The sequence below is a fragment of the Hyperolius riggenbachi genome, chromosome 6 (assembly GCF_040937935.1).
Source record: "Hyperolius riggenbachi isolate aHypRig1 chromosome 6, aHypRig1.pri, whole genome shotgun sequence".
Classification (NCBI taxonomy): Eukaryota; Metazoa; Chordata; class Amphibia; order Anura; family Hyperoliidae; genus Hyperolius; species Hyperolius riggenbachi.
The window spans coordinates 136,069,112-136,096,845 of record NC_090651.1 but is presented as its reverse complement, the minus strand read 5'-3'; the positions used below and the strand labels follow the sequence as shown (position 1 = coordinate 136,096,845).

The window sequence follows — 27,734 nt, the reverse complement described above, 5'->3', positions numbered from 1 at the left end:
GAAAAACAGGACTTAAAGGGACACTTAAGTCAAAAAAAAAAAAAGAGTTTTACTCACCTGGGGCTTCCAATAGCCCGCTGCAGCTGTCCGGTGCCCTCGCCATCTCCCTCCGATCCTCCTGGCCCCGCCGGCAGCCACTTCCTGTTTCGGTGACAGGAGCTGACAGGCTGGGGACGCAAGTGATTCTACGCGTTCCTGGCCACAATAGTGCCATCTATGCTGCTATAGCATATATCATATACCATATAGCAGCATAGAGGGTGCTAATGTGTCTGGGAACACGAAGAATCACTCGTGTCCCCAGCCTGTTAGCTCCTGTCACCGAAACAGGAAGTGGCTGCTGGCGGGGCCAGGAGGATCGGAGGGAGACAGCGAGGGCACCGGACAGCTGCAGGGGGCTATTGGAAGCCCTAGGTGAGTAAAACTCATTTTTTTTGTTTGACTTAAGTGTCCCTTTAAAGAGGAGGGGGCAGGACACGGGGCAAGGCCCTGGATGGTCCCACCCAAATCGGGACTGTTGTGCCCTATGCTTTTGCTAATATTAAACTATAGTGCCTAGAGATGGGAAGTTCGGATCTTTTCAATGATTCGGATGATTAGAATCGGATCATTGAAAAGATCCGGATCTTTGATCCGAATCTCAGATCATTTTACTAGGGAAGCATTCGGGGGTGAAATGACTAGCAGGACAGGACATTCCCTGCGGTGGACAGAGAAGGGATGAAGATGGGCAGGGAGTGGACAGAGAAGGAAGGAGGGACGAGCAGAGAGCAGAAATGTTTGTTTGCACACAATACCCACATGCTGCAATCATATGCTTTACATATATTTCACCTATATGTTCATCTGTATACTTTGAATGCAAACGTCTCACAGTGAAAGAAAGCATTCCCAGAAGTGAAGTGCAGCTGTTTAGAGCAGTGCAGGAGGATCATATTGCACAGCAATCACAGTGCCTGCCCTTCTAGCCCAGCACGCTGTCTGTAAAGTTACTGAACTGAGCCAAAAGTTTCCAATTTGTTCACTGTGCACAACTACGGAACAGACAGCTTATAATGAGCAGCACATTATAGCCAGTATGTGTGCTCTACACATATCTGGCAGTGGCACCGATGTCCCTTCTCTCTCATCTACCTGTCCCTGCAAGGCTGGCTCCCCTCAAACAGAGCGATCCATCTCTGCTCTGCCTCCAGGACCCCGCTGTCCGCTGAGAGGGGGGCGTGCCGCTCCTGGCCCCACCCCCTTTGCGATCTGAATCACTAATTTTGATGATTCGACTCACAAAAGAGATTCGGATCAAAGATCCAAATCGTTCATGATCCGGACAACACTAATAGTGCCAGACCTTTTTTCTGCCTGGAGATTAAACAACGCTAGAATGACAGAAGAAAAATTCAAAGTACGTGAAAGCTAAATAAAAGGTGCGTACACACGCACTACTGTAATGAACGACGAGTCCGTCAGACCCTCCCGCCGGGCGGGCATTCTGCCGACAGTAGTGCGTGTGTACAGTCTGTCGGCGGATCGTTCAGAAACAGACTTATCAGTTTGCCTGACAGAGACTGTACACACGCATCACTGTCAGCAGAACGCCCGCCCAGCGGGAGGGTCTGATGGACCCGTCGTTCATTACAGTAGTGCGTGTGTACGCACCTTAAGCTGCCAATTGTGTATACACTAAAGAAGGGGGGGGGGGGGGGAGTTGGTGCGCTCCACAGCCTATCACTGCAGCCTATTTAGTTACACTGTGGGCCTGCTGCATAGATCCACTGTCACATAAAAATCAAAAAAGCATTTAAAAATTTAAAAACCAATGTGCTGCCTCACAGTCCACTAGTTGAAGTCCACAAAGTGCAACCTTTTCCTGATTCCTCCAATTCAGGTCTTCCACTTTAGTGCACCTCAGAAAGCAAATAAAAACAACAAGATCATTGCACAGGATGTATGACTTCAGGAATCTTCCACCATATGTCACCCGTGTGGTGTGGTACAGTATCACCTCCTGTGTTCACTCCACCACCACTAGGAATCTCTCTCACCTTATGGTATGGCTGCCCCGACCACAGACAGCACACCCAGCTTAATGATCACACTGATGGCTTCCCGACTCTTCCACTTTAAAATGAATTCTCCCATTCATGCAAAAAACACATAAAGGATCATAGCATAGACTGTTTTCACAAGTCCTGTAGGGGACACGACTTCTATATTTGCTGCTGCCCAGGCCACAGACAGCTTTAACCGCTTGTATGCGCGGTCCTTGGATAAAGGATAATACCCCTCTCTGCGACCAGTGATTACTCAACCCAGCAGATAACCAGACCAACTGCAACTAGATAAGCTTCTATAGTATAAAACCTTTTAATAAGATGAAGTAAAACAGTAGCGCTACTCACAAACATCAGATTTTGTCAGGCATATAAATCAGTTCCGAGGATGTCTCCTCCATGCACTGCAACACTTTCTCCCTTTAGCCACGCCCAACGCGTTTCGTCACCCGACTCATCAGGGGCTCTGAACGGGATTGGTGTGCAGTGCTTTAAATATCCCCCACACATACATATTCAAATCACCCATCGTATTTAGGCATTTTTTTTTTACAAATTTTAAAATCATCCATCATACCTTACAGCGCTAGAACGCTGCACGCATTCTCTCCCAGTATATTACCCACTTCCTATTTCCTCGAAGTATATACTCAGAAAGTCGCTGTGGGAGCTCCCAAGAACTTCCGCCTAATCAGTGCGTTCCAGCCCTTGGTGCGCATAATGCTGCTTCCCTATCCCTTTCCAAATCTCGCGAGACCAGCCCAGTGTTCAATCAGCTGACACGCAGCCGCAACCACAGCGATCTATCCTCGTGTGAGATCCCGTGAGGCATGCCAAGTCACGTCACCATAGCAACCCGAACTCAGCTTAATTCATATGTGCAGCTAAATTACCAACAGCGATATTCACTCATTCTCCCACATATGTTTACACATACATACGGGATACGTGCAGCTCTTCCTGCGCCGTTTACAACTCCATTCCCTACTGACCTTATGGATCAAAACCTCCCCTCCCCTTCATAATTTATAATACCCACAGTGTATATTATTCTATATTCAAACCATATCTATACATTTGCCAATTCCATGCCAATTGTGACTACTTCTATATGTATATATATCACTTATTATACAAAACAAATCCTGAAATACAAAAATGTCCCCAGTGCATCTCTACATCACCCCTGCTTGTACCTAAAGCCTCACAAGAGTCAATTTCTATCACTCCTTAAATTTAACAAAGTGCATACCTAGCCCACCTGACTGCAACCACATATACCTCTATACCCTATAGATTACCCTTTATTACCCCTGATCATCATCTCATCCCCCAAAAATAATCTGTGTGCCTAGATGTTTAAGTGTAGGAACAATAGTGCCCCTTAACACCACCATCCACTCTTAATTACTTCTTAATTTTTGCCAACACCACTCAAGTGCTCTTAAATGCATATTCTTCTATCTCATATCATCTATGCTCATAATAAATGTGAACATTCCAACCTTCACTGCAACCTAGTGACCTCAACCTCTGAAAAGTACTGTATCTTCCCCCCCAATCATCTCCCACAACATCCTGCAATACCCCCCCCCCCCCACACACACACACACACACACCAATAATTAGATATGAAACAGTTAATGTCAATCTACATTGAGACCCAGAGGTTGTAGGGTTTTCATTTTATAAATCCATTGAGTCTCTAATTTTGAGATCTCCCGAGTCCTGTGACACCCCCACCACTTGAAAGGTAGTTTCTGCAGCGCTGTAAACTGTAACAGAGTGGGATCCCAGTTATGGTGTATGTTAAAATGTTTAGACAGACGTTTAGACAGACTATGACCTTCCACCCCATTCTCTAGATTCCTGATATGTTCAGACATTCTTTCTTTTTGTTTCCTTGTGGTGCGTCCTATGTACTGATGCCCACACAGGCACCAGGCCATATACACCGTATAGATGCGTAGAATTGCAAGTAATACATTCTCTAATCTTTTGACTCTAGCCTGTTGCCCGAGATGAAACCATGTTCCTTTTCTTTGATCCTGTTTTACAACAGGCATTACTGGTTCTACATGGAAAAAAAACTACCTGCCCCAGCAAGTCTCCCCTCATTCCCCTGGGGCCATCCAAATAAGTAGGGACTACCAGGCCTTGCAGGTTTTGAGCCCCTTTGTATACAAGTTTGGGTTGTTGTGGCAAGTGGTATGCTAATATATGATCACTTATCAATACATTCCAGTGCCGCCTAATCATTTTCTCCACCTGTTTGTATTGGGCACTAATCTAGCAGGATAAAAAAACCAAAATCATTCAAGTTTTCTTCTCTTTGTGGCCTATCTCCTAGCACCTTTGACCAGGGCCGGATTTCTGGAAAGGCCACAAAGCCTAGGGCGATAAAATCAGAAGGGCGGCAGGACTTGGAGAGAGAAAAGAGGTCATATGTCAAAGTAAATTCTCTCTTCTGGTTCCGTAGCGCAGCCAGACAGCGCCCTGCACTAATAGCGGAATTCCAGAGTTCCCCAATCCCTGAATCTCTCTCTCACTTCCTGACGTGTTAGGAGTAGGACAATCAGCATCTGCTGTCACCTGATGATCCATTCGTCTGTCTGATGGACTTATAAGCTGATGTGAGAAATGCCAGGGATGTACATTGCAAAGCAGATAGAACTAAGTTCTGCTGAGTTTTAATGCAAACATTCACAAACATCAGTGAGCTCTGCTAGTTTCTTCACCTCTTTTACAGCTGTCAGACTGTCCCCAGCAGCTGTTAATTACACTTTCAAGCCTAATTTATTGCTTTCCTAGCAGTGATCTCTTCATTGCTTCAGTTAACTCTTTCCTGACTTATTTTCTTTCAGCTCCTACCATCTATGAGAACTGCAGGAATAAAAATGCTGTTTGCTTCCCTTTCATTGCTAAGCGGTCACTGTTACCTGGGCTGTTACTACCTCTGTGCTAGTGTGTATGGTTTGGCATCCTTCTGCTTACTGTAGCAGTAGAGCAATGTATATCCCCCACACATACATATTTTAGCCATCAGCAAAAGCAAAGAGTTTTGAATAAGGATGATACCATTTATTGGTTTAAAAGAAAAAGAGTAATCTTTCTGCTAATAAGCCTTCTTCAGACTTTGTCCCCGTATACTGTCAGTATGTTAGAGCACACCGCCATATGTACATTCAGCATTCAAAAGAGATACGTAGATTTTTTCATCAAATATAAATAGATGTCATTCAGATGCTTTAAAGTGGAGCTGAACTCTAGCACAGGACAGAAGGAAAACAGAGAGAAATGCACCCTGTATGTATTTAGAGAGCCTGTCTAATTCCCTTCATCTGTGTCTAATCACTAGTTATTTGATATCTCCCCTGTGTCACCTGACTGCCACTGCATCTAAGCTCATTTGAAAGCACAGGATGTTAACAAAATGTCTGCTTCTATGAAAGCAGGAATTAGACCCACTGCCGATTTATTGCAGGATTTGTATCAACCTTTAAAGAAAAAAACATTTCTTTGTTACAGCTATTATATTGTTGCAAATCTTTTAGAGCTGAGAGGAAGTTCTGAGTTCAGGTTCGCTCTAATTAAAACAGAGCGTCCAAAGTGGGTCTTGACAGGTTGTTTGCTACTTACCTGTTTTCTGTTTTGGATGGGCTTCTCTTCATTGCACTGCCCTGTCCCCCATTTGTGACTCCAACTGCAGCCAGTCGCACAGAGGACAAAGAAGCAGCGCATGCTCTGGCCACTCGCTCTCCCTGTAATTTCTCACTCCTGCCCAGATGTGCACAGCTCCCAAAGCCGGTACAGTGTTATGCATTCTTGACAAGTACCGGTCATACATCAGCATCATTTCTCAAGCATGCATGGCCAGCACATCATCGGCTGCTGTGCACTTTCAGACAGGAGCGCAAATTACATGAATTGTGAGAGGACAGAGCATCCACTGATTCATTGAAAGCATCCACTGATTCATTCATTGAAAGGGGCAGAGCAGCACAACTGAAATGAGCCCATTCAAATAAGTGATCGGTAGTCAGAGTGCTGGACAGAATGTTTTTTGGTGGTGGTGGTGGGGGGGTGGTTGGTAACAGCAGGCCTAGGGCACTGGAAAGTACAAATCCGGCCCTGCCTCTGACCTGTCCATTTGCTGGACTTTACCCAATTTCTCAAGCAACATATTCCTTTCATAACCTTTTTCTTCAAATCTATTCATCAACATTGTACTCTGTTCAATAAAGTCACTCTCCTTAGTACAGTTTCTTTTCGTACGTATGAATTGACCCTTGGGTATATTCTTTAGCCAAGTTCTATGATGACAGCTGTTGTTGGGTATGTACCCATTCCTATCAGTTTTTTTTTATAATGGGTCTTAGTTCCCAAACCTGTACCATCCCTATAAATAGTTAAATCTAAATAATCTGTGGTCTGTATATCCCATTTCGCATCCAGACGGATGCCAAGTGTCTTGGCATTCAATCCATTCACATATTCAGATATCAATTCCTCTTCCCCTTCCTAGATCCACAACAGGTCATCAATATAACACCACCAATGTTTGATAGGTCTGCTTTCTTGCAATTCCAATACATATTTTTCCCCACTTCCCCATAAAGATATTAGCATAACTCTGTGCATATTTTGCCCCCATGGCACAACCTACTTTCTGCCTGTCGAAATTAGCCCCATACCAGAAATAATTATGGTTGAGTGAATATTCTAATACCGGTAATTGTATAACAAATTCTATCTGCTGTCCCCTCAATGTCGCTTGATCTAACAGGGCCTCATCCACTGCCACCAACCCCTCCTCATGTGGGATGATGGTGTACAGCGATTAGACATCTGCTGTCACAAGGACACTGTTCGCCCCCAAACCCACCCCCTCCAATTTCTGCAACATCTGCTTGGTGTCCCTAGTTTAGTATAATTGGGAGTGTTGTCTTTTTTACATGGAAGGGAAAAAAGGAAAAATAAAAACCTTTTGATCCTTTTTAGGGTCATCCACTTCACCCCTTCACAAGCTTCATATTTATAGAAAGGACCACAGAAAGAAAAAATCATACAGGATCTTTTGAATGCAAAAATATCAAAAACTTTGACACAGAATTGAAAAAGGGTTCTATTAAAAATATCTCTGTAAGAGGTTTCTTGTGGATGCTTCCAATACAGAATTTATAGCACAGACAAACTTTATCGTAGACTTGATGCAATTTAGAAAAAGGCAACGACACGTTCGTTTCGGGCACAAAAGACCCTTCATCAGGCCAAGTTGCAGAAAGTGCTATCTACAAAAGAACACATTAGAGTTGGGCCGAACCTCCGATTTTAGGTTCGCGAACCGGGTTCGCGAACTTCCGCGGAAGGTTCGGTTCGCGTTAAAGTTCGCGAACCGCAATAGACTTCAATGGGGATGCGAACTTTGAAAAAAAAAAATTATGCTGGCCACAAAAGTGATGGAAAAGATGTTTCAAGGGGTCTAACACCTGGAGGGGGGCATGGCGGAGTGGGATACACGCCAAAAGTCCCCGGGAAAAATCTGGAGTTGACGCAAAGCAGCGTTTTAAGGGCAGAAATCACATTGAATGCTAAATGACAGGCCTAAAGTGCTTTAAAACATCTTGCATGTGTATACATCAATCAGGTAGTGTAATTAAGGTACTGCTTCACACTGACACACCAAACTGTTCACTGAACAGAACAGGTATACAGTGGCGGGTTCACTTAACAGGTATACAGTGGCGGGTTCACTGAACAGAACAGGTATGCAGTGGCGGGTTCACTGAACAGAACAGGTATGCAGTGGTGGGTTCACAGAACAGGTATGCAGTGGTGGGTTCACAGAACAGGTATGCAGTGGTGGGTTCACAGAACAGGTATGCAGTGGTGGGTTCACTGAACAGGTATGCAGTGGTGGGTTCACAGAACAGGTATGCAGTGGTGGGTTCACAGAACAGGTATGCAGTGGTGGGTTCACAGAACAGGTATGCAGCCAGGAACAAGCTAAGCCTAACTAATCTTTCCCTATGAGAGACGGTGCAGCAGCTCACCCTACTCTCACTAATGCAGGCAGTGGCACACGAGTGACTGTAATGGCCGCCGCTGCCTGCCTTTCATTAGGGGGGGAGTGGCTCCAGGGGCTAGTGTAGCCTACACTGGGCCTGCTGACTGTGATGTAGAGGGTCAAAGTTGACCCTCCATGGTGCATTATGGGGCGAACCGAACTTCCGCAAACGTTCGCCTGCGGGACGCGAACGCGAACCACGGAAGTTCGCATGGAACCGTTCGCAGGCGAACCGTTCGGCCCAACTCTAGAACACATAAACAAGTGTACATTAATAACATTAATATAATGTATATATCAATTCCGGCACCTCACAGAGGAATAACCCAGAAGTGAAAGTAGTGACGCAGTGTAAACACCGAGTCCCGTACAAACGGGTCTCTACACTCGTCTGCAAAGAAATAGAAAAAGTGTGTCGACAAAAGACGCAAGCAAAGACCGAGAGATAGACCTGGCGTATCAAGAACCATGCGGGCTGGTGAATATCAGTCCGCTTCATACACCTAGGGTCTAATAACAATGGAAAAAGCGATACAAGATACTGTAGAGTATAACATGGTAACAAGCCCCAGAGGTCTGTAAATAAATTGGCAGTTGGCTGATGGTGTAATGGTTAAGGGCTCTGCCTCTGACACAGGAGACCAGGGTTCGAATCTCGGCTCTGCCTGTTCAGTAAGCCAGCACTAATTCAGTAGGAGACCTTTAGCAAGTCTCCCTTACACTGCTACTGCCAATAGAGCGCGCCCTAGTGGCTGCTGCTCTGCTCTGGCGCTTTGAGTCCGCAAGGAGAAAAGCGCAATATAAATGTTATTTATTTGTCTTGTCTAAATATCGGCCTCGTTACCATGAAAAGTAGAGACAACATGCATAGTGTAAAGGATAAAACAAACGAATGCATTTCCACAAACCTGTTAATCCTGTGGACCGTACATGGCTAGGACACCAAGGAGGCAAGGAAACCTCTGAGCCGACCAGATGTATACTACATCTTGAAAGGAGGCTAAAAGTGACATCAATAAATGATAGGCAGCATGGGGTACTGAGGCCTAAAGCCAATAACCCCTAAGGTTGCACAATCCAACAGAGCTACACATGGCCACATACCATGCAATAGTCTCCCCAGGCAATGTATATTATCCTACTAATATAATAAATGGGAAAGTTCGGACGTTTGGATGTTTGTTACTTGATCACGCAAAAACGGCTGAACGGATTTGAATGAAATTTGGCACACACATAGTACATTACCTGGAATAAAGTATAGGATACTTTTTATTCCCATAACCAAAAAGGGGGCGGAGACAAATACAAATTTCACTGGAAAATGTAAACTACAGCCATTCTTACACTGTTACACTGGAGGTGTGTTTAGCTTCTAAGGGTAGAATGGTTAATTTGCATATATTCAGCAGTGATGCACTGGGAGACATCTCAAGCTCACTCCAACCTGAATTATCGCAAATTCTTTCTATTTTAAGAAAGCAAACTTTTGTTTTTCTTACACTGTTAATGGTAGGGTTCTCAAACTTTGCACAGTTGGTCGTTGGGCGACTAGGATTATTACTCAGAAAAGTGGTTGGAGCCTATACAAGCCAATCAAAATTCACCTATTGATTTTCAAGGGGAATATTTACATTTCTGCCATTCTTGCACTGTTAATGGCACAAGCCTCAAACCTGGTATAGTTGATCATTGGGTGACTGGGGTTCAATTTCAGAAAGGGGATGGAGCCACAAATAGCCAATCAGATTTGTTTCATTCCAATGCAAATTATTGTTGCCAAACACTGCAAAGTTCACAAACTTGGTAATTGAGTAATTGATTAATTGTGTGTTAGGGTTAGGAAAGTGGGCACAGCCAACACCAGCCAAATACATAAGCGGGCAACACAGGGTCATAAGTGGGCGGAGACAAATACAAATTTTACTGGGAAAATGTAAACAGCAGCCATTCTTACACTTTTAATGGTAGGGTTCTCAAATATTGCACAGTTGGTTACTAGGTGACTGGAATTAATATTCAGAAAAGTGAGTGGAGCCTACAAAAAACAATAAAAAATTACATATTGATTTTTTAGGGGAATAATTGCTGCCATTCTTGCACTGTTAATGGCACAAGCTTCAAACCTGGTACAGTTGATCATTGCGTGACTGGGGTTTAAATTTATATAAGGGGGTGGAGCCCCAAACAGCCAATCTGATTTGTTTCATTTTAATGCAGGTTATTGATGCCAAAGACCGCAAAGCTCACAAACTTGGTCATTGAGTAATTGAGTAATTGTGTGTTAGGGTTAGGAAAAGTGGGCGCAGCCAACACCAGCCAAATACATAATCGGGCAATGCTGGGTCATCAGTAGGCGGAGACAAATACAAATTTCACTGAGAAAATGTAAACCGCAGCAATTCTTACACTATAAATGGTAGGGTTCTCAAACTTTGCACAGTTGGTCACTGGGTGACTGAGATTAATATTCAGAAAAGTGGGTGGAGCCTACAAAAGCCAATCAAAATCCACCTATTAATCTTTAAGGGGAATATTTAATTGATGCCATTCTTGCACTGTTAATGGCACAAGCCTCTTGCACTGTTAATCACCGGTACCTGGTACAGTTGGCCATTGGGTGATTGGGGTTCAAATTCAGAAAAGGGGTGGAGCCACAGCCAGATTTATTTTATTTCAATGCAAATTATTGATGCCAAGGACCGCAAAGCTCACAAACTTGGTCATTGACTATTGACAATTGTGTGTTAGGGTTAGAAAAATTGTGCGGAGCCAACACCAGCCAAATACATACCTGGGCAATGCTGAGTCATCAGTGGGTGGAGACAAACACAAATTTCACTGGTAAAATGTAAACTGCAGCCATTCTTACACTATTAATTGTAGGGTTCTAAAACTTTGCACAGTTGGTCACTGGGCGACTGGGATAAATATTCAGAAAAGTGGGTGGAGCCTACAAAAAACAATCACAATTTACTTATTGATTTTCAAGGCATATATTTAATTGCTGCCATTTTTGCACTGTTAATGGCACAAGCCTCAAACCTGGTACAGTTGATCATTGGGTGACTGGGGTTAAATATTTAGAAAAGGGGTGGGGCCACAAACAGTGAATCAGATGTGTTTCATTTCAATGAAAATTATTCATGCCAAAGACCACAAATCTCACAAACTTGGTCATTGACTATTGACAATTGTGTGTTAGGGTTAGAAAAAGTGGCCACAGCCAACATCAGCCAAATACATACCCAGGAAACATTAGGACATCAGTGGTTGGAGAAAAATACAAATTTCACTGCCAGAATCTGGGGCGGACTGACCATTAGGGCACTCGGGCACGGACTGAGGGCCCGTGGTCAGGGGGGGCCCGCCAGAGAGCCCTGAGCACGAGGGGAGACAGCCAGCGAAGGAGGGCGATGGGCAGAGCAGCGGAGAAGAGGGGGGGGGGGGAGTCCCCCCCCCCCCCCCTCTCACCTTGGGGCCCCTCTTCCTGGCTCTCCCCTCCAGAATCGGTAAAGTGTCGGCGCAGCGGCTGACAGCGGGCGGAGACTCGCTGTTCAGCCACCGGAGGGAGCGCTGATCTGTGTGCCACTAGTCTGGGCTTCTCAAGCCCAGACTAGTGGCACACAGATCAGCGCTCCCTCCGGTGGCTGAACAGCGGTAAGTCTCCGCTCGCTGTCAGCCGCTACCCGCTGCGCCGACACTTTACAGATTCTGGAGGGGAGAGTCAGGAAGGGCCCCAAGGTGAGAGAAGGGGGGGGGGGATTCCCTCCCCCTTCTCCGCTGCTATGCAAATCGCCCTCCTTCACTGGCTGTCTCCCCTCCTGGAGACAGTACAAGCCTGGCTGCATATACTGGGGGCACCTATACGCCTGGCTATACCGGGGAGACCTATACACCTGGCTGCATATACTGGGGAGACCTATACATCTGGCTACATATACTGGGGGCACATATACACCTGGCTGCATATACTCAGTGGGGGCACTTATACAGCTGACTACATATACTGGGGGCACTTATAGACCTAGCTACATATACTGGGGGCACTTATAGACCTGGCTATACTGGGGACACCTATACACCTGGCTGCATATACTGGGGAGACCTATATACCTGGCTGCATATACTGGGGGCACTTAGACCTAGCTACATATACTGAGGGCACCTATAGACCTGGCTATACTGGGGAGACCTATACACCTGGCTACATATACTGGGGAGACCTATACACCTGACTGCATATACTGGGGGCACTTATAGACCTAGCTACATATACTGGGGCACCTATAGACCTGGCTGTATATACTGGGGGCACCTATAGACCTGGCTATACTGGGGACACCTATACACCTGGCTACATATACTGGGGACACCTAAAGACCTGGCTATCTATACAGTAGACACCTATAGACCTGGCTATCTGTACTGGGGACACCTATAGACCTGGCTATCTGTACTGGGGACACCTATAGGCCTGGCTACCTATTCTGAGGACACCTGTAGATCTGGCTACCTATACTGGGGACACCTATAGACCTGGCTATCTTAACTGAGGACATCTATAGACCTGGCTATCTTACATGGGGACATCGATAGACCTGGCTATCTTACATTGGGACATCTATAGACCTGGTTATCTATTCTGGGGACACCTGTAGACTAGGCTACTTATACTGGGGACACCTATAGACCTGCATACCTGCACTGGGAAAACCTATAGACCTGGTTATAATGTAAATGTCATCAGGGCCACAACTCTAGGTGCATGCATGTGCATCATAATGCAACCTATCAATGCAGCTGAAACTAATCAAATAGACAATAGCTATCAAATGACCAAGTGTAACAAAACATACAGCATCCACACCACAATCAAAATGCACAAAGAACAGCTGCACCTTGAAAAATAATATATCTATAGCAGAGGGCCACTATAGTTACCATAGCCACATCCATAAGCCACTACCTTCAAAAGGGTTGACGGCATGGACTATCGTACTGTACATGTAATCATAGATGCAAAAATAGGGCAGACACCCTGTATCTTCAGTGAGAGGATCAAAATTCCCTGAAAGGTCCATCACCAATCGAAACAACACATGCACAAAACAGTCAACAGTAAAATGGAATAATATATGCCTAAATCAATAGAGTGAAATAACTATAGGCCATAATACTTACAATCCCAATGGCTGACATAGCGTGAATCAAATATGACATGCTGCGATGATGGGAGTAGAGATGAGCGTAATGACGTAATTACGATTTCGCGAAATTTCGCATAATTAGTGTAATTACGATTATGGCCGTAAGTACATAATCGTAATGAAGAAGGATTTCGCGAAATTTCACGTAAGCGTAATTTTCGCGTAATTTTCGCATTACAATGGGTATTTGTTCATGCCGTAATTTCGCATTAAACGCTACCGTAATTTCGCGTTCAACCGTAACACTCCTTAGAATGTAAAAAAGCCGCTGACTTTAAGGGTTAATAGCAAAGCCCCCTTAAATGCTAAGAGCCTCAAATTTGGAGAATATATTAAGGAGATCAGAAGGATTAAGAGGAAAATTTTTTTTTTCAAAAAGACCTTATAGTTTTTGAGAAAATTGATGTTAAAGTTTCAAAGTAAAAATGTATACATTTAAAAACCTGCCAAATTTAACGGTTAATAGCAAAGCCTGCTTAAAGTTTAGGAACACCCAATTCCTAGGGTATATTAAGGGGATCAGTGGGAATAAGAGGAAAACATTTTTTTTCAAAAAGACCTTATAGTTTTTGAGAAAATCGATTTTTAAGTTTCAAGGGCAAAAATGTCTTTTAAATGCGGAAAATGTCAGTTTTTTTTGCACAGGTAACAATAGTGTATTATTTTCATAGATTCCCCCAAGTGGGAAGAGTTTTACTTACTTCGTTCTGAGTGTGGGAAATATAAAAAAAAAACGATGTGGGGTCCCCCCTCCCAGACCTCTTTAACCCCTTGTCCCCCATGCAGGCTGGGATAGCCAGAATGCGGAGCACCGGCCGCGTGGGGCTCCGCACCCTGACTATACCAGCCCGCATGGTCCATGGATTGGGGGGTCTCGGAAGGGGAGGGGCAGCCAAGCTTTCCCCTCCCCCTCCGAGCCCTTGTCCAATCCAAGGACAAGGGGCTCTTCTCCACCTCCGATGGGCGGTGGAGGTGGAGGCCGCGATTTCCTGGGGGGGTTCATGGTGGAATCTGGGAGTCCCCTTTAAAAAGGGTTCTGATTTGAAGGAACTCCATTGGTCTGCTAAGGACCAATGGGGCTCCTTGGAGCCCAAATTCAAAGATGCTTCTCAGAGCTCTGAGCTATATAGCTCAGAGCTCTGTCGGGTCCGTGCAGCGCAGACGCATATGCGGCGGCTGAGCGGCGAGTGACGTCGGGTGCGGCGTAGTTACAATGTAACAAAGTTGTTACATTGTAATAACTTTGTTACATTGTAACTGATAGAACATTTCCGAGGCTATTTCGAGGGATCATTTATTTAAAGGGACAGGTAAGTATTAATGGTTAATTAAGAATATTAAAGGACTTTTTTCGTGGTTATGTTTTTTGTTCAATGAAAATACTTTTTTAAGTGTTTGTGTGTTTATTTACTTTTAACTCTTAAAGGAAATGGGTAAGGGGTACAAGTACCTCTATACTCATTTCTCCTGGGAGGGGGGGTGGGCATCTGGGGGACCCCTTTTTAAAGGGGACTCCCAGATTCCACCATGACCCCCCCCCCCCAGGAAATCGCGGCCTCCACCTCCACCGCCCATCGGAGGTGGAGAAGAGCCCCTTGTCCTTGGATTGGACAAGGGCTCGGAGGGGGAGGGGAAAGCTTGGCTGCCCCTCCCCTTCCGAGACCCCCCAATCCATGGACCATGCGGGCTGGTATAGTCAGGGTGCGGAGCCCCACGCGGCCGGTGCTCCGCATTCTGGCTATCCCAGCCTGCATGGGGGACAAGGGGTTAAAGAGGTCTGGGAGGGGGGACCCCACATCGTTTTTTTTTTATATTTCCCACACTCAGAACGAAGTAAGTAAAACTCTTCCCACTTGGGGGAATCTATGAAAATAAAACACTATTGTTACCTGTGCAAAAAAACCTGACATTTTCCGCATTTAAGACATTTTTTGCCCTTGAAACTTAAAAATCGATTTTCTCAAAAACTATAAGGTCTTTTTGAAAAAAATTTTTTTCCTCTTATTCCCACTTAACCCCATTAATATACCCTGGGAATTTGGTGTTCCTAAACTTTAAGCAGGCTTTGCTATTAACCGTTAAAGTCGGCGGGTTTTTAAATGTATACATTTTTACTTTGAAACTTTAACATCGATTTTCTCAAAAACTATAAGGTCTTTTTGAAAAAAAAATTTTCCTCTTATTCCTCCTGATCTCCTTAATGTATTCTCCAAATTTGAGGCTCTTGGCATTTAAGGGGGCTTTGCTATTAACCCTTAAAGTCGGCGGCTTTTTTACATTGTACGGAGCGTTACGGTTTAACGCGAAATTACGGTAGCGTTTAATGCGAAATTACAGCATGAACGAAACGCGAAATTACGCGTTGAAAATTACGCTTACGGTATTTTCAATTACGATTTTAATGGCAATTACGCTACCGTAATTTCGCATCGTTATCGCAAATTTCGCATGCGTAATTATAGTAATGCGAAATTACGAAAATTTCGGCTCAACTCTAGATGGGAGTGCACAGAGAAGTGGCGGCAGGCCGTTTAAATATCCAACCCCAGCGTCTATAGAAGGGCACCGCGCATGTCTGAAAACGGGGTGGGAAGTGGGACAGACGGCTGCGTGGTGTCCCTAATCAGGTGGGGCGATTCATTTACCACTGGTTGCAAGAAAACACTACTTATTCACTTATTCGCTGGTTCAAACCCCCAATGCCGCTAACTATAGGGCGGCCTAGTGGTTTCTCCAGATTTTTGTGTATTTTGGGGTTCTGGTAAAGAACTGGAATCCTGGGAGCATCTGGTAATTAGTATCTAAATTCCGCATCAGAAATGATCCCCACATCCAACCCATACCTGAGGATAGAGCATAACTCCCTCTTCCCTTTACCAATCCCTCAATTCTATAGCCCTCATAACCAAATTTTTAAACATATCCACAGTGTTTCCCTTTGCTTGATCCATAGGATTAAACTTGGATTTATTTTTAAATTGTGTATGCCTAAATCCTTCATCAGATACTACTTCCCTGCTTGTACTCTGTGGCTTACTGAAAACATATTTTTTAATGTTAAGATTTCTTGTATATTTGTTTCCATTAATAGATGTATCAAATGTATTCAATGCTGTCTGGGGTGCAAATTTCAAACCTTTGTCCAGTACACGTAACTCTGGTGTAGATAAGGGGGCTTCACTAATATTGAGCACCCCCTGTCCAATTATTCCTTTCTTTTTGCACACCCCTTTCTCTACATCCTCCTCTATGCCTCTTTTCCTTCCTCTAACTCCTCCCTCCCCCCACCCCCACTTAGCATCCCCCCCACCCCTCTCTAAAAAAACTTGGCGCATTATTACTTACCTCGTAGTTCCTGTAATTGGGAGTTTCCCGGATCGGCTCATATCGATTGTAAACAGGAACATTGTATCTCAATCTTTCCCCCCCCCCACCCCCCTTCCCTTGTCCCCTCCAACCCCCAGGCATGGGGCCACTGTATCCCCTAGGTTGCCCGTTAATAGGTCCTCTCTGCAAATGTTTTTGAAAATGTCTAGTGGGGGCCCCTCTCCACTCCCCTCCCCTGCCCCACACCTCTTCCCCTGCTCGGTGGCTGTGGCCACACTCCCTGTCCCGGGGGTGTCTCCCACCTAACTCCCACCTCTTGTGATGGCATTTCCCTATTTTTTCCAGGGAACCGAATGCGCAAGAAATGAGTTTAGATGGGTGTTTCAAAACACTATGTATGTAGCAGTTTTCTTGCAGCCAGTGGTAAATAAATTGCCCCACCTGATTTGGGAAATCAAGCAGATGTTGCAGAAATTGGAGGGGTGGGGGCGAACAGTGTCCTTGTGACAGCAGATGTCTTCTCGCTGTACTCCATCATCCCACATGGGGAGGGGTTGGCGGCAGTGGAGGAGGCCCCGTTAGATCAAGGGACATTGAGGGGACTGCAGATAAATTTCATTATTAGAATATTCACTCAACCATAATTAGGGGAAAAGGAATGGATATCTGAATATGTGAATGTATTGAATACCAATACACTTGGCATCTGGCTGGATGCGAAATGGGATATACAGACCATCGATTATTTAGATTTAACTATTTATAGGGAAGGTACAGGTTTGGGAACTAAGACCCATTTCAAAAAAACTGATAGGAATGGTTGCATACCCAACAACAGCTGTCACCATAGAACTTGGCTAAAGAATATACCCAAAGGTCAATTCATACGTATGAAAAGAAACTGTACTAAGGAAAGTGACTTTATTGAACAGAGTACAATGTTGATGAATAGATTTGAAGAAAAACGTTATGAAAGGAATATGTTGCTTGAGGAATTGGGTAAAGTCCAGCAAATGGACAGGTCGGAGGTGCTAGGAGATAGGCCCCAAAGAGAAGAAAACTTGAATGATTATGGTTTTTCTATCCTGCTACATTACAGTGCCCAGTACAAACAGGTGGAGAAAATTATTAGGCGGCACTGGTATGTATTGATGAGTGCTCATATATTAGCATACCACTTACCACAACAACCCAAATTTGTATACAAAAGGGCCCAAAACCTGCAAGACCTGGTAGTCCCTAATTATGTGGATGGCCCCAGGGGAATGAGAGGAGACTTGCTAGGGGAGGTGGGTTCTTTCAGTGTAGAACCTGTAATGCCTGTTGTAAAACAGGATCAAAGAAAAGGAACATGGTTTTATCTCAGGCAACAGGCAAGAGTCATAAGATTAGAGAATGTATTACTTGCAATTCTACGCACATGGTGTATATGGCCTGGTGCCCGTGTGGGCATCAGTACATAGGACGCACCACAAGGAAACAAAAAGAAAGAATGTTTGAACATATCAGGAATATAGAGAATGGGGTGGAAGGTCATAGTCTGTCTAAACGTCTGTCTAAACATTTTAACGTACACCATAACCAGGATCCCACTCTGTTACAGTTTACAGCGCTGCAGAAAATACCTTTCAAGTGGCGGGGGTGTCACAGGACTCGGGAGATCTCAAAATTAGAGACTCAATGGATTTATAAAATGAAAACCCTACAACCTCTGGGTCTCAATGTAGAGATTGGCATTAACGGTTTCACATCTAATTATTGATGTTGGGGGGTATTGCAGGATGTTGTGGGAGGTGATATGGAGGGGGGGGGTAGCTTTCACAGGTTGAGGTCACTAGATTGCAGTGAATAGTTAGGTTGCAGTGAAGGTTGGAATGTTCACATTTATTATGGGCATAGATTCTGATATGAGATAGAAGAATATGCATTTAAGAGCACTTGAGTGGTGTTGGCAAACATTAAGAAGTAATTAAGAGTGGATGGTGGTGTTAAGGGGCACTATTGTTCCTACACTTAAACATCTAGGCACACAGATTATTTTTGGGGGATGAGATGATGATCAGGGGTAATAAAGGGTAATCTATAGGGTATAGAGGTATATGTGGTTGCAGTCAGGTGGGCTAGGTATGCACTTTGTTAAATTTAAGGAGTGATAGAAATTGACTCTTGTGAGGCTTTAGGTACAAGCAGGGGTGATGTAGAGATGCACTGGGGACATTTTTGTATTTCGGAATTTGTTTTGTATAATAAGTGATATATACATATAGAAGTAGTCACAATTGGCATGGAATTGGCAAATGTATAGATATGGTTTGAATATAGAATAATATACACTGTAGGTATTATAAATTATGAAGGGGAGGGGAGGTTTTGATCCATAAGGTCAGTAGGGAATGGAGTTGTAAATGGCGCAGGAAGAGCTGCACGTATCCCGTATGTATGTGTAAACATATGTGGGAGAATGAGTGAATATCGCTGTTGGTAATTTAGCTGCACATATGAATTAAGCTGAGTTCGGGTTGCTATGGTGACGTGACTTGGCATGCCTCACAGGATCTCACACGAGGATAGATCGCTGTGGTTGCGGCTGCGTGTCAGCTGATTGAATACTGGTCTGGTCTCGCGAGATTTGGAAAGGGATAGGGAAGCAGCGTTATGCGCACCAAGTGCTGGAACGCACTGAGTAGGCGGAAGTTCTTGGGAGCTCCCACAGCGACTTTCTGAGTATATACTTCGAGTAAATAGTAAGTGGGTAATATACTGGGAGGGAATGCGTGCAGCGTTCAAGCGCTGTAAGGTATGATGGATGATTTTGAAATTTGTAAAAAAAATGCCAACGTTTTGTAAGAAATAATACCTTTTAATGGCTAACTAATAGAGTTAAATGATGCAAGCTTTCTGGGATCTAGTCCCCTTCTTCAGGCATATTTCCAGATGTAAGCTGAAGTAAAACAGTGATGCAGATAAATGGTAAACACAAAGATGACAGTTGTGTTGGTTACTGTTTATCCGTTAGGTGTCAGGTGATCAGCAGGCTGGAGCCAGTGAGTTAGTGCAACCATACATGAAATCCAGCAGGTTTCTGAAGATCATGAAGCCAAATCAATCATGTTACATAAGGTGTCATGAATCCTGTTCCACAATTTAAATCCCAATTGTGGTAACCTACAACCCAAAATTAAAGACACTGAGGAAGATATCAAAAGCCCTACAACCAATACTCCATAAAGACAAATGCCTGAAGGATGTTTTTCCTGATTTACCACTGCTTGCTTTCAGACAACCTCCCAATTTGAGACAAATGATTATCAGAAGTGCATTATCTACACCAGATACTCCAGGCACATTACCCTGCAATAACACAAGGTGTGAGACCTGCCCTTATATCTTGAGCACAAGCCAAATACAAATACCAAACTCACAGAAATATCATCAAATACAAGACCAATTTTCCTGCGAGTCATCCAATGTTGTATACATGATACGCTGCATGAAATGCCCCTCAAGAGGAATCTGTATAGGAGAAACAGGACAAAAACTGCGCACAAGAATGAACCATCACCGCTTTAAAATTAATGAGGGTAAAATGGACACACCAGTGGGCCAACACTTCTGTGAACCAGGACACAGCATGCAAGATCTAAAAGTACTTGTTCTTAAGGGTAACTTCAAAAATGATCAATCAAGAAAAGTTTCTGAGTACAAATTTATGAAAATGTTCAAGACATTAACAGAAGGTTTAAATTGTGGAACAGGATTCATGACACCTTATGTAACATGATTGATTTGGCTTCATGATCTTCAGAAACCTGCTGGATTTCATGTATGGTTGCACTAACTCACTGGCTCCAGCCTGCTGATCACCTGACACCTTACAGATAAACAGTAACCAACACAACTGTCATCTTTGTGTTTACCATTTATCTGCATCAGTGTTTTACTTCAGCTTACATCTGGAAATATGCCTGAAGAAGGGGACTAGATCCCAGAAAGCTTGCATCATTTAACTCTATTAGTTAGCCATTAAAAGGTATTATTTCTTACAAAAACGTTGTTTTTTTTCTACCTATATAATTTGTTTGGCTAACACGGTACAGAAACTTTTTTGCTACTAAAAAAAATGCCTAAATACGATGGGTGATTTGAATATGTATGTGTGGGGGATATTTAAAGCGCTCCACACCAATCCTGTTCAGAGCCCCTGATGAGCCGTGTGACGAAACACGTTGGGCGTGGCTAAAGGGATAAAGTGTTGCAGTGCATGGAGGAGACGTCCTCAAAACTGTTTTATATGCCTGACAAAATCTGATGTTTGTGAGCAGCGCTACTTTTTTACTTGATCTTATTAAAAGGTTTTATACTATAGAAGCTTATCTAGTTGCAGTTGGTCTGGTTATCTGCTGGGTTGGGTAATCACTGGTCGCAGAGAGGGGTATTATCCTTTATCCAAGGACCGCGCATACAAGCGGTTAATAATCGGAATAATCTGAACATTTGTATAGCACTTTTCTCCTGTCAGACTCAAAGTGCTCAAGAGCTGCAGCCACTGGGACGCACTCAACAGGCCACCCTGCAGTGTTAAGCAGTCTTGCCTTGAACTCCGTACTGAATAGGTATTGACCCTAGCCAGGATACGAACCTTGGTCTCCCATGTCAAAGGCGGTGCCTTTAACCAGTACACTATCCAGCCGGTTGAAGCGGTCTGTGACCTGGGCAGCAAATATAGAAGTGGTGTCCCCTACAGGACTTGTGAAAACAGTATAAGCTATGATCCTTTATGTATTTTTTGCATGAATGTGAGAATTCATTTAAAGTGGAAGAGTCGGATCAGTGTGATCATTAAGCTGGGTGTGCTGTCTGTGGGTCGGGGCAGCCATACCATAACGTGAGAGAGATTCCTAGTTTTGGTGGAGTGAACACAGGAGATGATACTGTACCACACCACACAGGTGGCATATGGTGGAAGATTCCTGAAGTCATACATCCTGCGCAATGATCTTGTTTTTATTTGCTTTCTGAGGTGCACTAAAGTGGAAGACCTGGATTGGAGGAATCAGGAAAAGGTTGCGCTTTGTGGACTTCAACTAAAGGACTGTGAGGCAGCACATTGGTTTTTAAATTTAAATGTGTATACACTAGTATAGGGTAAAGGTACGTGGAAAGGAGATAATTTATCATCTTTCATTTAAAATAACCTTTTAGCACACCCTGCCATTATAGAAGTACCAAAAAAAAAAAAAAAAAAAAAAGTAGTGAAAAAAGTACTGTCAAAATGTTGAATTTTTTTTTGCTTGCTAGTGGTTTAAAAGGCATTTTATTGTAAATTGTGAAAATATCACCTGGGAGAAAAAAAACTTAGAGAGATTCTGTTCCATATGCAATTCACTTGTTTCAATTAATTGTCAACAAAACACACAGCATAACACTAAGTTTTAAAGTGCAACTCTCAGTCATAAAATAAAAAATCAATTCTTTATTTTTATCTGGTAAACAATAATGATTACTAAACAGGAAATCCAAAAGTTAAAAATCACTTTTACTTTTCTTCTCCATAAAACATCATTCCCCAATTTCCATGGCTCTTATTTGGTACATCTGCCACACAAAGGAAGTTGCAGGGCATGCTGTTTTTTTTTTTCTTCTTTACCTTCCCCTCAGACACAACTAATGCAGCCTGATTGGCTGAACTAGCCTCTTTCCCTCCTGTTTTCCCCTTCCATGCTTCTGTTCTTCTCGGATTGGCCAATATTAACATAATAACATGCTGAGACAATGCACTTGTCATAGGCGTAATGAAAGCCGCGTTCCAGGACTCATTAATGCACTTCCTCCTTCCAGCTTGAAAGAGGAAGCACGGTAGTGAGTCGTAGAACACAGCGTAATGAAACGCAGACGTGACTGACTGAAGACTTTTGGGTAAGTTAACCTTGGTCCTTGTGTAAGTTGCCTGTGGTCACGTGAAGTCATTAGACTTTATTCGAATATTGAATTCGAGTCTTTCTATACTCGTGAGCCCATGCCTACTCTCCAACAGACCTCTAAACTATGCTGAGGTGACTCATTTTACCGCACAATCCTACCAGCCCTGCACCTCAACCCTAACTCCCTTGGAAAGTTCAAGTCTCCAGTTACTTGAGGGCTGTTGGGAAACCGTAGTATGCAAGGCTTTCAAACCTGTTCCAGTACTTTTAACTGGCGTACCTTCAGCCAGTCCTGTCTAGCACATTCAGGCTGCAGCATAGCTCATACGTTTCCTGCCCTTGGCCTGATGTACATATTTGTATAAATAAATATATTAACCTACTTAAAGGGACCCTGAGCTGTGTAATAAAATTCCTCCAGCCCACCGTAGCTCATGAGGTCCTTGGCATCCTACCGACCCCCTCCGCACTCCTGCTGGCGGCTCCAGTAACGCGTTGACTTCTGGTGAGGTTGTGCATGCTCACCCCCACTGCATACCCGTCGCATCATCACGCTGGCCTGGCATGCGCGTTTCTCAAAAGACTGGACTGCGCAGGACTTTTACATTGGCTGGCGTGATGATGTGATGGGTACGCAGAGGGGGCGAGCACGTGTGACTTCACCAGAAGTCGGTGCATTACCAGAGCCACCAGCGGGAGTGCGGAGGGGGCCAGGAGGATGCTGGGGACCTCGTGGGCTACGGTGGGGTGGAGGAAGCCCCAGGTAGGTCCTGTTTTCTATCTTATTACACATGTGGTTAAGAAATCATGATTTAAATCAATTAAGGAGAGATAAATTGAGAGTTGATAAGTTAGGTGAGATAATTCATCAGAAAAGCTTTGTAAATCAACACCTGTATATTTAATAAGTACTTTAATACAAAAACACAGCTATGAGTACTCACCATGGCCAAGGACAACAGAACTAGATCCAATTAGTGTGCTGGTTGACAGATAGCTTGACAGGTCAACTTTAGTGCTGGATATCAGAGTTGCCGTATGCTGGTTGATTGTACCTATGAACAATGGAATGTTATTCACTTGATTTATTTCAAATAGAAAAACAAAGGCTGTGACAAAAATATTTTTGATGGTAAATTTGATTTAGCATTTAATCTGTTGGTTGACATTTAAATATGAACACCACCCAACTACAATATGCTAGGCGTGTGTATGAAAATATACTTACCTTGCAACAGTAGTCCAAAGAAATTGTCTTGGATATTTGTGGTTTCTGGGCCTTTGCATTTCTTAAAACCGTTGTGAGTTCAAAACGCTCCCGCAAAGCATGCTTACAGTGGTAGGCCCAACAAAAGTTTGTTGGGATTATGTAGACCACCATAATACAATGCCATATTTGCAATAAATAAGGGGCAGTCAGCAGGAGAAACACAAAAGGAAAATCAATGATTAAACACTCAAAAAAAAACTACTTCCAAATAGATTTCCTGTAGATGTCACCACAGAGATACAAGAATTGCTGTGGCCTGCTTTTCTTAAAGAGGAACTTTAACCACGAATTGAACTTCATTCCATTCAGTAGCTGATACCCCCTTTCCCACGAGAAATGTTTACCTTTTCTTGAATAGATCAGGAGGGTCTGTATGGCTAACATTGTGGAGAAACCCCTCCCACAGAGTGATGGCATGACCATGGTCCTGACAGCTTGCTGTCTGTGAACCTTGTAGCATTGTACCATACAGATCACCTAACAGAACTAAAAAAAAAAGAGAAACAAAAAACAAAAAATTGCTTTCCTAAAACAGAAAGAATTTGCGATAATTCAGGTTGGAGTGAGCTTGAGATGTCTCCCAGAGCACCACTGCTGAATATATGCAAATTAACCATTGTACCCTTAGAAGCTAAACACACCTCCAGAACCGCTGGAATGCAATGATGTGTCAGCTTGTTAAATTGTACAGAGCCATAATAATCCAACATGCATACAGACTGTTTCGGATTGTTTGATCCTCATCAGTGCATGGCATGGATTAATTTGGCTCTATGGAGTAAAAAAAAAGGAGGTCACCCACCAGTGACATTTCAGATTGCAAATCAGGGAGAGGAAAGATTTTACAATGGGCAAATGACCGACTAAATAATTTATATTAATATTGTAAATAATAAGCAATTTTTTTCATAGTTATGTTCACTACAGTTCATCTTTAAAGCAAACCTGTGAGGTTTGCAAAGGGAGAAGCTTCCCCAGTCTCCCTCCGCCTCACCTCACCATTCCAGTGCAGTGTCCTCCCAAAGCTTTCCCACTGTGCCATTTTTTTCTCCAGACCACAGCTTAATGGATAAAGCACCTGCATTCATATTTCCTGGCAGGGGTCACACACATGCCACAATGCATCATGGGAGCTATAGTCTGGGAGATGCGAGTACAACTGTACTTGCATCATCCAGAATGCATGGTTGTGGGCACCAGAGCCGGATCTTCAACCAGGCAAACTAATCAACTGCTTATAGGCCCCAGGAGGTAAAAAGGGCCCCATAAAGATGTCTTGCCTCTGTTCATGTAGTCCTTTAGTAACTCTTTCAGTCTTTAAAAACAAGATCTCTGCAGCAATTCTCTACTACAAAGATAAGAAGCAGGCACACACAGAGTTACCCCCCTCGCCTTAGCTCAGAGCTGTCAGACACAGACTGGGTGCTGGAATGTGATCTCTTCATAAAGGAGCCGCTTGCTAGCTTAGCTAGAGAAACTTGATGTGGCAAAAACATCTGTAGTTAAACTTTTTTTCATAGTAGCATCATAATTTGCTCAAAAGCCTATGACTTATGTTCGTAATGTTTACATTTAGTTCCGGTCTTTGCTGAACTAATTAGCCTTAATTTTATCTCCCACATAAGAGGCACATAAAGATTTATTGTCGGTCTCTGTTCTGTTTATTGTCTCTGTTCAACTCTTTCAGTCTTTAGATCTCTGCAGCAATGCTCCACTACAGAGATTAGAGTTCTGCTGGTGATGTTTACAGTTGGTTCCTGTCATTGCTGAACTTGACCTTAATTTTATCACCCTAGTTGGCCAAAAAATATCTAAAGCTGGCTATGCACACATCGATTTAGAACACTGATTGAATCTTCCAGTAATCTATTGCTCATACATATCCAATCGATTAGATTTTAAGCGATATTGTGCCGTTTATAAATCTCTGTGGTATGGGGGCAGGACAGGAGTGGTGGGGAATCGATGGTCCATAACTTTGCTCTGCATTAAGCAGTACAGCACTTGCAGTTTGATTGAAGCTTGATACAGTTCTGCTGAAGCCTATCAGAATTAAACTTGCTGTGATAGAGGTTGATCACTAAACAATTGAATGGAATAATGATCAATTGGCTAGACATATTGAGGCATTATTGACCTGTGTATGACTAGTGAGAATGAGGGAGCAAAACTGACTAATTTGGTCTTGCAGTGAATAAACTCCAATATTGCTTTACGAGATCCTCACAACTCGAATGCCTGGTACACGCCATGCAATTTCCCATCAGATAGATAGGTCAAATGGATTATTTCTGACAGATCCGATCATGATCCGATTCTGATTTCCGATCAATTTTGTATAGAAGTGTTTGGAAAAAAAGAAAAATGATTGGAAATCCATTCTGACTTTTCAGAAATAATTGATACAACTCATCTATCTAATGGGAAATTGAATGGTGTGTACAAGACATTACAGTCACATTTGCCACGTGGCAGGCTTAGGCAACAATAAAGAAGTACAAGGGGCCATCACATTTTTCGGTGTAAACAATCATGAAGTTGATCTTAAAGAGAACCAGAGATCAATGAAAAAAAAGATTTTATACATACCTGGGGCTTCCTCCAGCCCCATCAGCATGGATCGCTCCCACACCGCTGTCCACCGCTGCCTCTATCCCCTGGTACCAGGTCCCGTCTCTTCAGCCAGTCAGGGCCAGTTGCCGCACGCACAGTGCACTCCCTCCGTACTGTGCAGGCACATGCGTAAGGCAGGCGCCGGCAAGATAAAGGGAGCCCCTGTGCATGCATACAACCGGCCGCGTCCTGTGGAAGTGACAGGACCCGGTACCGGCGATAGAGGCAGCGGAGGACAGCGCCGTGGGAGCGATCCATGCTGATGGGGCTGGAGGAAACCCCAGGTATGTGTAAAATCTTTTTTTAAGTTCCTTCATCTCTGGTTCCCTTTAAATCTGCCTTGCTGTATTTACTTTTGTTGCCAGTGGCTTAGACATCCAAGGACAACTGTAGTGAGAGGTATGTGGAAGCTGCCATGTTTATTTTCTTTTAAACAATACCAGTTTCTTGGCAGCCCTGCTGATCTATTTGGCTGCAGTAGTGTTTGAATCACACCAGAAACAAGCATGCAGCTAATGCCAGGTCTGACAATAATGTCACCTGATCTGCTGCATGCTTGTTCAGGGAGTGTGGCTAAATATATTCGAGGCAGAGGATCAACAGGATAGCCAGGAAACTGGTATTGCTTAAAAGTAAATAAATATGGTAGCCTCCACATACCTCTCGCTACAGTTGTCCTTTAATGGCTGTGTGTTGATATTGCACAGCAAATAACCTTACACTGTTAGAAAAGCTGTACACTGACTGCTCTACAGAGTATCACAGCGTCATATCTTCAGTGCTGTCTGTTCCATGAAAAGATGAAATACAATATTTACAAAAAAGTGAGCGGTGCTCTCACTACTGTGAGATGCTGTATGCTGGGGAGACATCCTTTCAACAGTGTGTGTGTGTGTGTGTGTGTGTGGGGGGGGGCTAAATTTACTATTCTGCTTGGGGCCCTGCATGGTCTTAATCCGGCTCTGGTGGGCACACATGATCCCGGGCAGGAAATGTAAATGCATATGCTGTATCCGTTAAGCTGTTGTCTGGAGAATAAGATACCGAAGTGCGGCTGCGCTTGTGCTCATATGGGAAAGCTTTGGGAGAAGAAGATGGCGCATGTAGTATGTGCTGAGGATTAGCTACCCTTAGGTAAGCATTGGTGCTCCCCCCCCCCCCCCCCAACCCCCCTGCACCCCCAGTGACACACACCATTACGAACCACACTTGAGGGAAGGTTTTTTTAAAATGCAAAAGAAAAAAAAAAGAAGAAAAAAAAAATCAATGCTCAGATCC

At 43.7% G+C, this 27,734-nt stretch overlaps 1 protein-coding gene across 1 annotated transcript in view; it reads right to left on the bottom strand.

Annotated features, from left to right (window-relative positions):
• Nucleotides 1-27,734, bottom strand: part of LOC137522073 (putative ferric-chelate reductase 1) — a 104,893-nt gene that overhangs the window by 28,430 nt on the left and 48,729 nt on the right. The window contains exon 9 of the mRNA XM_068242099.1: nt 23,518-23,628. Within this exon, the coding sequence (XP_068098200.1) occupies nt 23,518-23,628 (111 nt within the window). The remainder of the gene's footprint in view (nt 1-23,517; nt 23,629-27,734) is intronic.